The sequence below is a fragment of the Cynocephalus volans genome, chromosome 17 (assembly GCF_027409185.1).
Source record: "Cynocephalus volans isolate mCynVol1 chromosome 17, mCynVol1.pri, whole genome shotgun sequence".
In the NCBI taxonomy this organism is placed as follows: Eukaryota; Metazoa; Chordata; class Mammalia; order Dermoptera; family Cynocephalidae; genus Cynocephalus; species Cynocephalus volans.
The window spans coordinates 978,962-997,005 of NC_084476.1; the positions used below are offsets into that span (position 1 = coordinate 978,962).

An 18,044-nucleotide genomic window follows, 5' to 3' on the forward strand; every position below is an offset into this window, starting at 1 on the left:
CTCTCCCCAGGAGCCTGTTCTTGTCCCTCCGTGCACAGACCCCCCTCTCCCCAGGAGCCTGTTCTTGTCCCTCCGTGCACAGACCCCCCTCTCCCCAGGAGCCTGTTCTTGTCCCTCCGTGCACAGACCCCCCTCTCCCCAGGAGCCTGTTCTTGTCCCTCCGTGCACAGAGCCCCCTCTCCCCAGGAGCCTGTTCTTGTCCCTCCGTGCACAGACCCCCCTCTCCCCAGGAGCCTGTTCTTGTCCCTCTGTGCACAGACCTCCTTCTCCCCAGGAGCCTGTTCTTGTCCCTCTGTGCACAGACCTCCTTCTCCCCAGGAGCCTGTTCTTGTCCCTCTGTGCACAGACCTCCTTCTCCCCAGGAGCCTGTTCTTGTCCCTCTGTGCACAGACTCCCCCTCTCCCCAGGAGCCTGTTCTTGTCCCTCTGTGCACAGACCCCCCTCTCCCCAGGAGCCTGTTCTTGTCCCTCTGTGCACAGACCTCCCCTCCCCAGCCTGTCCTGGCTCTGTGCTGCTGTGGGCAGATGCAGCTGCGATGCTCCTCTGAGAGGACTCTGCAGTAGGTGACTGGCGGAGCCAGCACACCGCATGGAAATGCCTCCGTTGCAGTCAGGTTGCTTGGGCAGTATTTCCAAATTCTTGACAAGTGTCTCATTTTGGAATGCTAGAACAAGAAATTGAGGCTCCTGAGAATGCTTGGGGATCCCTAAAATTGTAAGGCATTCTGTATTCTTCTTAACACTTTATTTGCAAGTTGTCATCTAATTGTGAGTGATCACATGATAGACTGTAAATCAGTTTTCTGTGGAGGGTTGTACTCAAAGCTTCAGGGTTGTGTCTGAAACGATGCAGTGTCGAGTGCAGCAAGCGCTGTGGAATTGTCCTGGAACAGCACACCATGAGAGAGGTGTCTGTTTAAATACCACGGAGAGTGCTTTCTGCCTGTTTGAAAATTAGAAAACTTAAATGCCAAAAGAAAGAGTTATAAAATTGGACGATACTACAGTAAACACCTCATATGTATTAATTGCCACATCTAATGTCTTGATTTTGTTTCTCAACAAATGTTCCAGTTGTGTGTAAAATTTGCATTCATTTCCAGTGATATTGGCCAGATTGTTCATTATGTCCAAAAGCATCTTCAAGTGCACAGCAGATGTATGTGTCGCTTCATATTAGGTGATTCTCTTTTTTATTAAAAAGGCTTGTTTTGAGATAATTGTAGAATTACAGGAAGTTCCACAACAGTGAGGAGAGCCCACGTGCCCTGTGCCTGAGTCCCCAGCAGCAACTCCTTAAGTGACAACATCCAGACCGGAAGCTGACATTTGTACAATACGTAGTCCCACTTCAGATTTCACCGGTTTTTATGTGCCCTCCTCTGTGTGCGCGTGTGTGTTTATGCATGTGTGGAAGTGTGCGTGCGTGTGGACGTGTGTGCGCCATCTGACAAGGTGTAGGTCTTTGGCCAGCACCACAGCTGGGCTGCAGAACTGCTCGATCTCTGTGGAGAGCCCCTCCAGCTGCCCCTTTGCACTTGCCCCTGACACCCATGCTCTGTGGCAGCCACAGATCTGTTCTCCTTCTCTGTAATTTTGTCATTCTGATAGAGCCATAAAAGTGGAGCCATGCAGTGTGTGGCCTTTTGATGCTGGCTTTCTTCACTCGGAACGATGCTGAATGCTGATGGTTTCTTCCTTCTTGCTGCAGAGGAGCCTCTGCCCTGCGGATGTCACAGTTTCTTCCACCGCTCAGCCCGTGCGGGTGTGTGGGCTGTGCCCAGTTGTGGTGTGTCACAGGTAAAGCTGCTGTGGCTATTTGTTTGATGCCTTTTGTGTGCACCTAAGTTTCCATCTCTCTGCGATCAGGTGCCAGGAGTGTGATAAGTGTGGTCAGAGAGTGTTGGTTTTATAAGAAACCTCAGAACTGTTTGCAGGGGCCGCACCGTCCCACACTCTCCCGGCTGGCCGCTGGCATTGTCCTGTGTGTTCTAGCTGTGCTAGTGGGAGTGTGGTGGTGGCACCTCATGGTCTCAATTGGACTCACCTAGTGGTGGGGCGCTTTGTGTCTTTTCATGCACTCATTCACGGTCTGTGTGTTCTTTTTGTGAAGTGTCCAGTCACATCTTCTGCTTATTTTCTCATTGGGGGTTGTTTTCTTACCATTGAGAGTTTTTTTGGTGTGTGTGGCAAAACTATTTTTTTTTTTTTTTCTTTTTTTAATAGACTATTTTTTAGAAGTTTTAGGATACAGCAAAACTGAGAGGAAGGTACAGGGTTTCCTGTATACCCCCTCCCCCACCGTCAGCGTCTCCCACCAGAGTGGCATATTTGTTGCAATTGATGAATCTGCACTGACACATCATTGTCACCGGAGGCCACTGTTCACATTAGGGTTCACTCTTGCTGGACAATATGTAATGACGTGCGTCCACCATGACAGCATCATACAGAGTGTTGTGGGGGTTTTGTTTGTTTTTGTTTTGTTTTGTTTTTTCTAAAGGTGACTGGTAAGGGGACTTCGACCCTTGCCTTGGTGTTGTCAGTGCCACGCTCTCCCGAGTGAGCCTCGGGCCGGCCCTCAGAGCACCGTGTTTTCGCTGCCCGAGGATCCCGTGTGCTCTGCCTGTCCATCCCCCAACCCCTGGCAGCCACTGCTCTTTTCTCCAGAGCGTCCTAGAGTTGGAATCGCACTTCCACGTGGCTTCTTTCAGGGAGCGACACGTGTTTAAGTTTCCTCTGTGCCTTTTCATGGCTTGGGTAGCTCATTTCGTTTCCATGCTGAGTCATCCTTCATGGTCTGGATGCAGCACTGTGTGTCTGCCCACTCACCTGTGGAAGGACACCTTGGCTGCTTCCAAGTCTGAGTCAAGCTGGTGTCAAAGTCTGTGCAGACTTTTGTGTGCACGTGGGTTTTCCGCTCCTTTGCGTAAGTACCAGGAAGCGTGGTTGCCGGATTGTGTGGTGAGCGGCTGTTTAACTGCGAGTCCAGCAGCGGTGGCCGAGGGCCTTGCTGCTCCCTGGGATCCTCGTCCACTTTGGGTGGTGTCAGGCACTCTAATGAGGTACGAAGTGGCATCTTGTTTTAGTTTGCACTTTCCTAGTGACACGTGATGTGGAGCATCTCTTCATGGGCTTATTTTCATCAGTATATCTTCTTTGATGAGGTGACTTTTCAGATCTTTGGTCCATTTTTTAATTGGGTTGTTTTCTTATTGTTGAGTTTTAAGAGTTCTTTGTATATTTTGGATAATAGGACTTTGTCAGAAGTAACTTTTTTGCAGATATTTTCCCCTAGTTTGTGACTTATCTTTTTATTCTCTTGACAATGTCTTTTGCAGAGCAGAGGTGTTTAATCTAACAGAAGTTCAGCTTATCAGTTATTTTTTCCACGGATCAGGCTTTTGTTGCTGTATCTAGAAACTCATCACCAAAGCCAAGGTCATCTGCATTTTCTCCTGTATTATCTTCTAGGAGTTTTATAGTTTTGTATTTTACATTCAGGCCTGTGATCCACTTAGAGGTAATTTTCGTGAAGGGTGGAAAGTCTGTGTCTGCATGTGGACGTCCAGTTGTTCTAGCACCATCTGTTGAAAGGCTCTTTTCTCCCCTGGGTTACCTTTGCTCTTGTGTCAAAGATCAGTTGACGATACTTACGTGGGTCTACTTCCAGGCGTGGTTTGCTTTTTCATTCTCTTAATGCTGTCTTTTTTGTCTTTTTCGTGACCGGTACTCAGCCAGTGAGTGCACCGGCCATTCCTATATAGGATCCGAACCCGCGGGCGGGAGGGTCGCCGCGATCCCAGCGCCGCACTCTCCCGAGTGCGCCACAGGCTCAGCCCTTAATGCTGTCTTTTGATGAACGGAAGTTCTTAATTCTAATATAGACCAATTTATCAAAAATTCCCTACGTGGTATTGCTGTTGTATTTTATTGAAGAAATTTCATTCTCCCAAATTATGAAGATGTTCTTCTAAAAACTTTATTATAGTCTTACCTTTCCTTTTAAAATTACAGTCTACTTGGGATTTATTTTGGTTATGGTGTAAGGTAGGAGTCAAGATTTGTTTCTTCTATAGGAATACGTGCAAAGCACATTCGCTGCGCCCCCGTTACTAGCCTGCGTCCAGTGAGAAGGAACACTCGCACCCACAAGTTAGCGGAAGTGGGTTTGTTACTTACAGAGGGGCAGCAAGGCACTCGGGAGCCGAGGATTCATTGCCGGCCTGTCTGCCAAGGCTCAGAAAAGCTGCCCAGGACCCCAGAAAGCAGCCCACCCTGGGTTTTTACCCCAGGGAAATAGACACACTGGCAGAAATCCTTGAGGAACATTCTGTTTCTAGTGGGGACTGGAACAAAGCCCAGGCTGTCTGGCCAGTCCCTCCCTGTCTGAGGAGGCTGCGTCCCCAGCACGCTCCACAGTCATTCTTGAGAACTACAAGCCAGGAAGGGGACGGCCATCCCGTAACATTTAGTTGACCCCGAACTTGCGTTGATGAACACCACACTTTGCCCACTGTACTGCAGTGTCACTGTTGCCGTAAGTCGAGTGACCTTCTTTGGCAGGTCACCCTCACTTCTGAGGGTGTCTGTGCTGAGTGGAGATTCTAGGTAGATAGTCATTCTCTTCTAGCACTTTGAAGGTGTTATTCCCTTTCCCTCTGGCTTCCAGAATTTGGGGAGGAAGCTGTTTGGCAGCCAGGCTGGCAGTGACTGTCCAGGCTGGAGCAGGAGGCAGGTAGTGCTGGTGAGCCATGCTGTCCCTTATACGACTGGACTCTAGCGAGGTACAGAGGTCTGCCCTCTGCCCTGTCCACCACCTGCTCTTCTGTGCCTCCCTACAGAGAACTTCTGGGCCTGAAGCAGTCTCTACCCAGGAGTGGGAGGTTAGTGCGTCTGACGGGCAGGAGCTGGAACCCAGAGCACCACATTGGAACTTCCCTGTTGCTGGCCCCCCAGAAACACTCATATCCAGGCAGGGGGGCCTAGAGCAGTAGACTGCACTAAGGGGCAGGTGGAGCCCAGCCCGGGGCTCCCCGTGGGCCTCGGGCCGGCACCTCCATTTTGCAGCAGCCAGACACGGCCTGCCTGTCTCGTCTTGGTGGCCTCCTGGCACCTGGAGGTGGAGACATTGCATACCATGCAGGAGGCCTGTCTTCACAGGAGAGGGGCACAGGTTGTGAGGGATGACCCAGAAGGCTCCTCTGTGTCGCCCCTGACTTGAGCTTCTAGCTCCAACCTGTGAGACTGGGAGTGTAGCACTGACAGGGACGGGTGTCCTTCTCTCTGAGCCTCCCCCAAGGGAGCTGCTTCACCTGCCTGGTGCTCATTCAGTGCCTTCCGAGCTGGGCCGGGTCAGATCACTGTGTCATCGGGGCACTCCACTTGCAAGATGCTCGCTTGCTTTTGTGCCTCTGAGAAACACATGCTGCCAGTTAAAATTTGGTACAGTGACCTCTCATGTCTTGGCTTTTAACCGTATACTCCCGAGAAAGCTCTTTTGGAAGGATTAGACCTCCTTGTGCCTGCAGCGGTAAACCCGCAGGAATGCCACAGTGCCTCCAGCTTCCCACATGCAGCCCTGGGCTTCCGGGTCCTCCTCCACCCCGGCTTGTGGGTGCCAGGGAACGAGCACCACTCTCCCCTCGGCTTTTCTCCCAAACCCTTGGTGGCCTTTCCGTGGGTTCCGATGCTGGCTCTCCTGGTTGAGCAGGTCCTGACAACTGTGTCTGTGCAACACGGAAGGTGAAAAGACAGGCGTCTCGGTATCAGTGACCTACAGCATGTTGGAATCCGGCCAGCCTCACTTATCTGGATTTGGAAACTGCATTATCTCACATGCTTCCCCTGCCCCCGACACACACAGTTTTAGGGATACAGAGATTCGACTCCTCTGCATGTTGACGAGGAGGCCAAGGTTCAGAGAGGTTCCTGCCTGGGGCTCTTGGGAGCAGGGAGTGGAGGCTTGGGCTGCGGGTGCTTCCCCGCTGGAAATGCAAAGGGCTTGGTGGCAGTTTCAGGGGAAGCAGACCTCCGGGAGAGGGAGTGAACGTGCTTGCTTCCTTGCGTGTCTGCGGGGCCTACCAGGACAGATTTCCCTAACTGGGGTTGTGTTTTCAGGCCCAGTCCTGCTGCTGACCAGTGACAATGTCAAGCAGCGCCTGGGCTTTGCTGCTCTGGACAGGTATGCTGGCCTCCAGCACCTGTGTAGAAATGCCTCCATTGCATCTGCCGTGGTGTCTGCATGCCCACCTGTCCCTTGTTCACTCTTGTCACCCAACACACACCTGGCAACTTTGCCCTGTTGGGCACTGTCAGGAGTCCCAGGGGGTCTTCAGGATGCTCCCTGTCACCTGACAGCCCACGTTCCATCTTCTGCTGATCGCCCCACGGAGCCCCCAACCTCCGGGCTCAGTTGCAGCCTCTGCTTGACCACCCAGACCCTGAAGGAATCCCCGAGAACCAGGGACGGGCCAGAGGGGAAGGGGCGATAGCTGGTCCTCACCCTCCACTTCCTCTTTGGGAGGGGGCCAGCTGCTGGTCAAGGTGCCAGGGCTCTCTGAGGAGTGGACCCTGGGAGGCATCTGTGGAAGGTGAGGCCCCCTCTGTGCTCGCAGCGTCCACGAGTACTGGCTCTGCAGCTGGCTGGGGCAGCAGGAGGACATCCACTGGATCGTGCTCTACCAGGCGGACAGCACGTTCCCGCCCTGGACCCAGCACTGCGTCCGGCAGGCCGACTGCGTCCTCATTGTCGGCCTGGGCGAGCAGGAGCCTGTGGTGGGCGAGGTGAGTGGGGGTCCCGCAGGGGTGCACAGGGTGGACATAGGAGCCCCTCTCTTCAGAGCCGTCTGATTTTCTCTCTTTTCCTTTGAATGAAACTTCCAGGGACACATGAGGAGCTGACACCCTGACATCTGCTACCTTTGTAAAAACATTTTGTTATGTTTTCCTCTGCTGGTTTTAGCACAACACAAGGCAGGTGCCCAAGTGCCACTGCCCCCAGGTGGCCTCCTGGGAAGGCACAGCCTCGGTCCACCTTTCACTCTTTTACAGTGTGTGTAAAGTACTGTTTGAGGGTTGTAATTTCAAACATAATCATGCTTAACGACAGGGATACCTTCTGAGAAATGCATCATTAGACAATTTTGTCGCTGTGCAAAACATCACTGAGTGTAGGTGCACACACCAGGCGGTGCAGTTTACCACACGCCGGGGCTGGTGGTGCAGCCACCGTCATGTGCGCAGCCTGTTGTCGACCGCAGCCTCGTTATGGACATGTGACTGTAGATAGTGCCCTCTTTTCTGTCATTTTGAAATTCCCTTTTTCCTCAACACTCATTGGCACGGCTGTGCAGCTCTCCACGTGTGAGTACTCCCTTCTGCTCGCTCATTCTCATCTCCACGTGTGAGTACTCCCTTCTGCTCACTCATTCTCATCTCATCTCCACGTGTGAGTACTCCCTTCTGCTTGCTCATTCTCATCTCCACGTGTGAGTACTCCCTTCTGCTCGCTCATTCTCATCTCCACGTGTGAGTACTCCCTTCTGCTCGCTCATTCTCATCTCATCTCCACGTGTGAGTACTCCCTTCTGCTCGCTCATTCTCATCTCCACGTGTGAGTACTCCCTTCTGCTCGCTCATTCTCATCTCCACGTGTGAGTACTCCCTTCTGCTCGCTCATTCTCATCTCCACGTGTGAGTACTCCCTTCTGCTCGCTCATTCTCATCTCCACGTGTGAGTACTCCCTTCTGCTCGCTCATTCTCATCTCCACGTGTGAGTACTCCCTTCTGCTCGCTCATTCTCATCTCCACGTGTGAGTACTCCCTTCTGCTCGCTCATTCTCATCTCCACGTGTGAGTACTCCCCTTCTGCTCGCTCATTCTCATCTCCACGTGTGAGTACTCCCTTCTGCTCGCTCATTCTCATCTCCACGTGTGAGTATCCCCTTCTGCTCGCTCATTCTCATCTCCACGTGTGAGTACTCCCTTCTGCTCGCTCATTCTCATCTCCATGTGTGAGTACTCCCTTCTGCTCGCTCATTCTCATCTCCACGTGTGAGTATCCCCTTCTGCTCGCTCATTCTCATCTCCACGTGTGAGTACTCCCTTCTGCTCGCTCATTCTCATCTCCACGTGTGAGTACTCCCTTCTGCTCACTCATTCTCATCTCCACGTGTGAGTACTCCCTTCTGTTCGCTCATTCTCATCTCATCTCCACGTGTGAGTACTCCCTTCTGCTCGCTCATTCTCATCTCCACGTGTGAGTACTCCCTTCTGCTCGCTCATTCTCATCTCCACGTGTGAGTACTCCCTTCTGCTCACTCATTCTCATCTCCACGTGTGAGTACTCCCTTCTGTTCGCTCATTCTCATCTCATCTCCACGTGTGAGTACTCCCTTCTGCTCGCTCATTCTCATCTCCACGTGTGAGTACTCCCTTCTGCTCACTCATTCTCATCTCCACGTGTGAGTACTCCCTTCTGCTCACTCATTCTCATCTCATCTCCACGTGTGAGTACTCCCTTCTGCTCACTCATTCTCATCTCCACGTGTGAGTACTCCCTTCTGCTCACTCATTCTCATCTCCACGTGTGAGTACTCCCTTCTGCTCGCTCATTCTCATCTCCACGTGCGAGTATCCCTTCTGCTCGCTCATTCTCATCTCCACGTGTGAGTACTCCCTTCTGCTCACTCATTCTCATCTCATCTCCACGTGTGAGTACTCCCTTCTGCTCACTCATTCTCATCTCCACGTGTGAGTACTCCCTTCTGCTCACTCATTCTCATCTCATCTCCACGTGTGAGTACTCCCTTCTGCTCGCTCATTCTCATCTCCACGTGTGAGTACTCCCTTCTGCTCACTCATTCTCATCTCCACGTGTGAGTACTCCCTTCTGCTCACTCATTCTCATCTCATCTCCACGTGTGAGTACTCCCTTCTGCTCACTCATTCTCATCTCCACGTGTGAGTACTCCCTTCTGCTCACTCATTCTCATCTCCACGTGTGAGTACTCCCTTCTGCTCGCTCATTCTCATCTCCACGTGCGAGTATCCCTTCTGCTCGCTCATTCTCATCTCCACGTGTGAGTACTCCCTTCTGCTCACTCATTCTCATCTCATCTCCACGTGTGAGTACTCCCTTCTGCTCACTCATTCTCATCTCCACGTGTGAGTACTCCCTTCTGCTCACTCATTCTCATCTCCACGTGTGAGTACTCCCTTCTGCTCACTCATTCTCATCTCCACGTGTGAGTACTCCCTTCTGCTCGCTCATTCTCATCTCCACGTGTGCGTACTCCCTTCTGCTCGCTCATTCTCATCTCATCTCCACGTGTGAGTACTCCCTTCTGCTCGCTCATTCTCATCTCATCTCCACGTGTGAGTACTCCCTTCTGCTCGCTCATTCTCATCTCCACGTGCGAGTACTCCCTTCTGCTCGCTCATTCTCATCTCCACGTGTGAGTACTCCCTTCTGCTCGCTCATTCTCATCTCCACGTGTGAGTACTCCCTTCTGCTCGCTCATTCTCATCTCATCTCCACGTGTGAGTACTCCCTTCTGCTCACTCATTCTCATCTCCACGTGTGAGTACTCCCTTCTGCTCACTCATTCTCATCTCATCTCCACGTGTGAGTACTCCCTTCTGCTCACTCATTCTCATCTCCACGTGTGAGTACTCCCTTCGGCTCGCTCATTCTCATCTCATCTCCACGTGTGAGTACTCCCTTCTGCTCACTCATTCTCATCTCCACGTGTGAGTACTCCCTTCTGCTCGCTCATTCTCATCTCCACGTGTGAGTACTCCCTTCTGCTCACTCATTCTCATCTCCACGTGTGAGTACTCCCTTCTGCTCACTCATTCTCATCTCCACGTGTGAGTACTCCCTTCTGCTCACTCATTCTCATCTCATCTCCACGTGTGAGTACTCCCTTCTGCTCACTCATTCTCATCTCCACGTGTGAGTACTCCCTTCTGCTCACTCATTCTCATCTCCACGTGTGAGTACTCCCTTCTGCTCACTCATTCTCATCTCCACGTGTGAGTACTCCCTTCTGCTCACTCATTCTCATCTCATCTCCATGTGTGAGTACTCCCTTCTGCTCACTCATTCTCATCTCCACGTGTGAGTACTCCCTTCTGCTCACTCATTCTCATCTCCACGTGTGAGTACTCCCTTCTGCTCACTCATTCTCATCTCATCTCCACGTGTGAGTACTCCCTTCTGCTCGCTCATTCTCATCTCATCTCCACATGTGAGTACTCCCTTCTGCTCACTCATTTTCAGTCAGGGGACTGCTGGGTCTTCAGGTCCCCCCAGGCATCGCCAAATTGCAATTGTGTGGTTTTTGTGTGCTCCACGCCCTGTCCACTGCCTCCAGCTTCACGGGTGTGGATGGGGTCTCCCCACGCCCTCAGCGGGCACTCCCTGAACTTCCTCTGCACATGCGCTGTCTCATCTCAAGCTTGTGCTGTGCTGTCTCATGCTGGGGCAGCTGAGAAATTCCTCATCTCTGATGTGTTCCCAGTCTGCACGGAGTGGTGCTCCCTTGTGAGGATGAGCATTCGCAGAAGGTTGCAGCATGGTGGATGAGGCAGTGTTAGAGAAACAGAGGGGGGGGCTCTGTTTTCCAGCCCACAGCCCCGCCCAGCACAGATAGCTGGGCAGACCCCCCAGGACAGCTGTGCCACAGCCGAGCTGATATACAAACCAGGAAGCTCCTTGCAGGGTCCCTGCCCTCAGACCTTTCTGTCCTGTGGGGTGGTCAGCAAGGCGGCATCCAATGAGGGGCCTCGGCCACCTGAGCTGGCTGATGTGTGGGCTCTGCCTTCCCCCAGCTGGAGCAGATGCTGGAGAACACAGCCGTGCGCGCCCAGAAGCAGCTGGTCCTGCTGCACAGGGAGGAGGGGCCCGCACCGTCCCGCACCGTGGAGTGGCTTAACATGAGGAGCTGGTGCTCCGGCCACCCGCATCTCCGCTGCCCATGCCGTGTCTTCTCCAGAAGGATCTTGCCCAAGCTGGTGAGACCTGGCACAGGTGTGGGCTGGCCCAGTGAGATTCCTGGGCTCCAGAACGCAGCTCTCTTCCGACCTCTGCGTGCTTCCTTCAACACTCCAAACCTTCTTTATATTCTCTGTCCGGTTTGCGAACACCTGAGCTCTTTGGGGCTCCGATTAGGGTGGCCTGCCTCTGTGTGTGCTCACGAACGTTGGTTGTGAGCTCATGTTATCCTGGCCACCTTCTCCAGGACTCTCGTGGCTACACATGCTGGTGTGCCTTGCTGGTAGGAGGAGGCCCAGCACGGTGCAGGCACAGTACAGAGAGGCCACCAGGGGCTGGTGAGCCCCAGACGGGGGTGTCAGAGGCTGAGCCTGAGAGTTCCCATTCAGCCTCACAGTGCCCCTTGGCTGAGACTGCCTCTTCCTTCAGGCAGAAACAGACACGAATCCTGAGGCACCTCCTCCTGCGGGCACCCTGGAGCCCGGGGGACGGGTGGACGGAGAGTGCAGAGGCTGCCCGCATGCTGCGGCCCACCCGGGCCCCCCTGCTCAGTGGACTGTGTCCTGAGGGCTGCATTTCTGCCCTGGAGCCTGAGCCCCTGAGGGCACATCTGCCACAGGGGCCATCGGGGCTTGGGGGATCTGTTGGGGACAGCTCTGAGGGGCTCTATGGTCTCTGGTGGCCTGGCCGCCCACAGGGCCTGCTCACACACCTGTGTCCTCTGCCGACGCCCTCTCTGCAGCTTAGCTGGGGCTTCCCTTGGGGCCCCGCCTGGGCACTGGGTGCTGACAGACCCTGCCGTGTCCTGGAGAGGATTCTGAGTTAGGAAAAGCGGATACTCAGCCTCGGGGGTGGGGTCCGGAACCGGCCCCTGCCATCTGCTGGCTCCTCTCACAGGTGGAGATGTACACGCGTGTCTTCCAGCGGCCCCCGGACCGGCACTTGGACTTCTCCCGCCTGGCGCGGGTGCTGAAGGGCAATGCCATCGCCTTGGTGCTCGGGGGAGGGGGAGCCAGGTCAGTGCCCCCTTCCACCTGCCGCTGTCACCATGTGTGTATAGTGACGGTGGCCCCAGACCCGACCTCTGACATGTCCTTGGGAGAGTCGCCGTAGATGGGACAAGGGCATGTCCTCTTGCCCGGAACCGCCACAGTTTTAGCAATGTCAGTTTAGCAGAAGAAAATGTGCTTGTCCTGATCGTCCCTGCTTAGAAGTGCTCGTTCGCGTCTTAGCCGCTGAAGCCTGTTCTTGTCCTTTGCCAGTCTCTCCAGCGGGCTCCTGGTGAGCTTCTGTCTGTTTTAGCACACAGCTTCTAGAGCGATGACCTGGCCCGCTCAGGAGTCAGTGAGGCATCCTTTACTTCTTTGGGGGGGTGAGTTACTGAAAGGACTTTTAACCCACAGGACTTCTTCCCCGAGGTGTCCCCTCACACCCACCTCCTTTCTCCTGTACTTAGTTTTTGTTAAAGAGAAATGTACACTTGGAACAGAAGGGGAGCCCGAGAGCGTCCTGAGGGGTGAACCACGTGTGCATGACGGTGTGGGACAGAGCTTCCTGCCTCTGCCAGGCCTTTGTGTCCCTTGGGGCCTGGGCAGGTCCCTGCTGAGCTGCCTGCTGGCCTCTCCCTGGATCCCTCCCACCTCACAGTACCAGTCCTGCTTGGCCTGGGCTTGACCTGTGCACGTGGCATCTTAGCAGCCCCGAGTCTGAGGACTGTGATGCCCATCTTGTGCCACACTTCTACTTGAAGGCAGAGGACACTGGCCTAGAAGAGTTAGATGATTTGCACAAGGTTGCCAGGCTGGGGGAGAGGACCCTGGTTCTTCCTGTGGGTCTGGTACAGTGGGGTGGCTTGTAGCAGTGGGCCCAGACTCAGACCTAGTTTGCAGGCCAGATCAGCAGCATTTTAAATGAAAATATAGTTTTAATCAAGGTAGTAGATAGAAGCCATATGGTTCTATAAGGCACATATCACAAAACAGCAGTCGTCTGCCGACCCCTCCCAGCACCAAATCCAGAGAAATCCCAGAAATAAGCACTCCCAACTTTTTTTTGGCTCTCTGCTAAATAATATTCCCATTCTACTAATTTTTTTTTCCAGTTTTAGATTATTGATATCTTAATCCCCTCCAACCACACGTAGTGGGTCAGAGTCTGCCTGTGGATCTGTCCCCCTCTTTCCCACTCATAATCCCACTGTGCTCCAGTCAGTTGTCCAGCCAGCGCTCACCGTGCATGTTATCTGGGCAGTGTGAGTCTTGCTTGGAGATGAGTCCTGCTGTGCTATACACTGTGGTCACATTTCCTTCCTTGGAGTTAACATTGTTGCATTTGCCATGTGCTGTTTTCTGGGCATCATAAATTGGCCCACAGACACTCTGCTGGAAGCATCAGCCTCCTCTCAGTATGTTCAGGCATGCCAGGTCATCTCTGTTTGATTATGCTCAGGAGTCGTCCTGCCTGAAGCCCTGCAGCCTCCCCTTATCTCTGCCTGCTCTTTCTAGTGTGCTGCTGGGGTGTTGCCCTGGAATTTTCCTTACCCGTCGTCCTGGGAGCTACCTTTCTTTCCCTGCTGTGTTCAACTCCGTTTTCTGCATTCCATGTCTTCATCTTTCTTGATATGGTCCTCATTTTGGTGGATACATTCTCTAGAAACTTCCTTAAGAGAAGATGCATGGGAGGTAAAACTTTTAGGACTATGCACATCAGAAAATGTCCACATTTTATTCTCATACTTGGATGATAATTTGACTGGGTATAGAATTCTAGATGGAAATAATGTTCCCTAAGGATTTTTAAGGCATGGTTCTACCATTTTTGTAGCATTTAGTGTTTCTATTGAGAAGTTTAGTGCTATTTTTATTTATGAGCCATGTTTTTTCCTCTGGAACCTTATAAGAGATTATCTTAATTCTTGGTATTCTGAAAGTACATGATGGTGTGCCAGGGTGTGGTTCTTTTTTCATTCATTACACTGGACTCCCTGTGGGCCCTTTCACATTTGGAAATTCATAAACTTCAACTTTGGGAAATTTTTACTTTTTTTAAAAAAAAAAAAAAAAAAAAGGGGGGGCCGGCCCGTGGCTCACTCGGTAGAGTGCGGTGCTGATAACACCAAGGCCCCGGGTTCGGATCCCATACAGGGATGGCCGGTTTGCTCACTGGCTGAGCGTGGTGCTGACAACACCAAGTCAAGGGTTAAGATCCCCTTACCGGTCATCTTTTAAAAAAAAAAAAGGAAATTTTTACTTTTTTAAATAATGTTTCCTTCTCTCTTTTCTCTGTTTGCTGTTCCTGGAACTTCTGATAGTCAGATATTGGGCATCCTACATGAATCCTCTAATTCCCATATCTTTTCTCTCCCATATTCTTCATCTCTGCCTTTTTTTCTACTTTCTGGGAGATTTTTTTCAAATATATCTTCCAACCGATATTTTCTGCGAAAATATTTCTGATGTCTGAGTGCTTTCACCCACAGCATTCTCTCTGTCTCACTGACGAACACTCTGCTTCTCTGAAAACAGCAGTGCGGGCAGCTCTTGTTTGTTTGCTCGCTCGCGCGTCCCACTGTGTGCTCGTCTGTGTCTGGCTTTGGTTACTCAGCGTGGCATGTCTGCGGCACGTCTGTGCTCTTGACTGCGTCCCTGGTGGCCTGCTTGGTGATACTCACTGTGCGCCACACTTCGCCCACCCTCTTCCTGTCAACGGGCATTTGGGTGTCTTCTGTCTTTGGTTACTAGGAACTGTGGAGGGTACCAACATTAATAAAGCAAATGTATGTTACAGGGCCTAACTTTTTAGAATTGTACATAAAAATATTAAGCTTGGGAAAGACAGGACACTTTCCCAGGGCTAAAGTCTCTGTTGTAGATAAAGAATTGCAACACAGCAAAAATGTTGGCTCATAGGGCAGATGCCCTTGGCGCAGGTAAACCTAGTGATGGGAAAGTCTTCAGTTGTTTAAGTTTCTTGGGGAACCAAGTGTTGCCATGACGAATATCTAACTGTTCTTTTTGTAACCACCTGTGTTCCTTTTCTGTAACTTTCTTGCCTGGACAATAAATACTGAGAGAGAACCCTGATTCAAGGTTAGTTTCCAAGGATTCTTCTCCCTTGCAGGATTTGTCTGGAATTAATCTTTTCAGGCCTCTCACTGCTCAGGAGAAATGGGATTTGAGTCATCTTTTGCGTCTCTGTCACCCTGGGGGAGAGGTGACAAAGAACAAAACTGTTATAGCCATTCTGTACAAATCTTTTTGTGGACATGTTTTCTTTCTTCTTGGGCAGATACCTAGGCATGGACTTACCTGGTCATGAGGCAGTTGTACCCTTTACACCCCCGCCTGCGGTGTATGAAAGTTCCAGCTGCTATGCTCTGCCAGCCCCTGGCATGGTCAGTGCTTTCCATGCAAGCCGTTCTCGTGGCCTGCAGTGGTGTCTCGTGATTCTGATTCGCTTCTCCCTGATGACCAATGATACTGGATTCTCCGCCATGTGCTTGTTGGCTGTTTGCCTATCTTCTTTTGTGAAGAGCCTACTGGAGTTCTTTACCTATTTTTAAGTTGTTCATCCTCTGTTACTGAGTGGGAGGAGTTTTTTGTATATTCTGAATACCAGTCTTTTGCCAGATATAGTTGTTAATAATATTGTCTCTCAGTCTTTGGCTTTTGATTTTCTTAGTGGCATCTTTGGAGGGACCACTTTTGATTTTGAAGAAGTATGATTTTCCAAGTGTTTATGGTTGTTAATTCTGGTATTCTAAAAGCACTTGCCTATCTCAAGGCCACAAAGGTATTCTATATTTTCTTCCAGAGGCTTAAAGATTCTGTCTTGTATATTGAGGTCTATGATCCATCTCAAATTAATTTTTGTGAATGGTGTGAGGTGGGAGTTTATTTTTTCCCACCTGGCTGTCTAGATGCTCCAGCACCATTCGTGAAGACCTTCCCTTCCCTACTAAATTGCTGTGGCACCTGTGTCGAAAATCAAGCGACTACAGAACCGCCAGTTTGCTTTCGGACTCTGTTGTTTCGTCTGTGTGCATTTTATCCTGAATGACAGGACTGCACTGTCTGAATCACTGTAGCTTTAGAGTGAATCTTGACACAAGTAATGTAATTCCTTCAGTCTTTTTTTCAAAATTGTTTTGGCTATCGTAGGGCCTTTGTATTTCCACATAAATTTTAGGATCAGCTTGTCAGTGTCTCCAAAAAGAAAAAAGCCCACTGAGGTTTTGATGGGGAATAGATCGCACCTGCAGCTCATCTGGGGAGAAATGAGGCCTCAAGAGTGTCAGGCCTTCCAACCGTGGTCGTGGCAGACTTCCCCATGACTTTAGTTCCTCTCAGCAGGGGTTTGTTGTCTGCAGTGCAGAGGTCTTGCACATCTTTTGTTAAGTATATTTATAAGTATTTTAGGGGCCTTTTAAAACTACTATATATGGCTTCTTTCAGATTTCATTTTCAAATTGTTTTTTGCAAGTATATAGAAATAGAGTTGATATTTATAGATTGCTCTTATATCTCACAACCTTGCTAAATTAAATTCACTTATGCTGGTAGCTTTTTTGTAGATTCTTTTGGATTTTCTATGTACGTAGTTATGTTTTCTGAGAAGAAAACAGTATTTTCTCTTTCTATCCAATGTACATACCTGCCTTTGGGGTTTTTTTCCTTGCCTTACTGTGCTGGTTAGAACCTTCAATGCAACGTCGGATAGAAGTGGTGAGAGTGGGCGCCCTGGCCTCATTCCCAGGCTTAGGGGAAAGCGTGTGGAATCGTCACCAGGTATGATCTCGGCTGTGGGCTTTCTGTACATGCCCTTGATCAGACTGAAGAAGTTCCCTTCTGTTCTTAGTTTGCTAAATTTTTATCATGAATGGTTCTTTTTATGAATCTATTGAGATTTATTCTGTTAGTGTGTGAATTACATTGATTTTCAAACAAAAACTAGCATTGTGTTCTTGGGATAGGCCCATTTGGTCATGGTGTGTGGTCCTGTTTGCAGGTTGCTAGGTTCAGCTTGGATCCGAGTGGGCTTGGATGGAAGCTGTCCTTTGTCGAAACATCTCTGCCGTGTGCTGGTGTTCTCTTCTGTGCAAAGCTATCTGTAAAATTTGTATTACTTCTTGCTTATGTTTAGTAAAATTCACTGGTGAAACCATCTGGACATGAGATTTTCTTTGTGTGGATTTAAAAGTTAGAGAATCAATTTCTTTAATAGTTGCCCTACTGTTTAGATTATCTGTTTCTTGTGTCAGCTTTGGTAAATTGTATTTTTCTAGGAATGTGCCTGTTTTATCTGAATTTTCCTGCTCCCGGCATGAAGCTGTTCACAGTTGCTTCCTGCCTTTTGGCTGAGGCATCTGTGCTGCTGTTCCCTTCTCATTGCTGATGTTAGTTATTAGTTACTGCCACCTCCGTGGTGTCTGTCGAATCAGTCCTTTCAAAGCACTCACTTTCAGCTTTCCTGATGCTCTCTATCACGTTTGTTTTTTGTTCTTTAGTTTCTGCTCTAACCTTTTTTATTGCCTTAATTTTACTCTCATTTATTCATACCGTTCTTTTTTTCCAAACTTATGGGCCAGCAGACACTGTTGAGGAGCCAAGAGTAAATACATGTTCTCTGTCACAACCACTCAAAGGATGGAAGAGTCAGCTCTCTGTCTTTTGGTTGCACCTTTGAAGTTTGTAATGTGTCTTTTTTTCCTCAGGCTGGTGTAAAAGATTTTTTTCCTTTGCCTTGGATTTTCAGCAATGCAGGAATGGCTTTCTTTCGATTTATGCTTAGGATTTATCATTCTTCTTGAATCTGAGGCTTCATGTCCATCATCAGTTCTAGAAAATGCCAAACCATTATCTCTCTACACAGTGCTCTGTCCCATCTCCTCCTCTCTTTCTGGGGCTTGAATTACAAATTGTCCTTTGTGCCAGATTCCATGTGTTTCCTAAGCTCCTTTATAAATTTTGTGAAAGAATATTTTACATGTTCCATCCTTTTGAAGCTTTATCTTTTTTTTTTTTTTAAAGATGACCGGTAAGGGGAT

At 50.2% G+C, this 18,044-nt stretch overlaps 1 protein-coding gene across 1 annotated transcript in view; it reads left to right on the forward strand.

Moving 5' to 3' along the window:
- Positions 1-18,044, forward strand: part of PNPLA7 (patatin like phospholipase domain containing 7) — a 74,646-nt gene that overhangs the window by 48,335 nt on the left and 8,267 nt on the right. Inside the window, 4 exon segments of the mRNA XM_063082551.1 lie at positions 6,120-6,183; positions 6,617-6,785; positions 10,837-11,019; positions 11,897-12,015. Of these exon segments, the coding sequence (XP_062938621.1) occupies positions 6,120-6,183; positions 6,617-6,785; positions 10,837-11,019; positions 11,897-12,015 (535 nt within the window).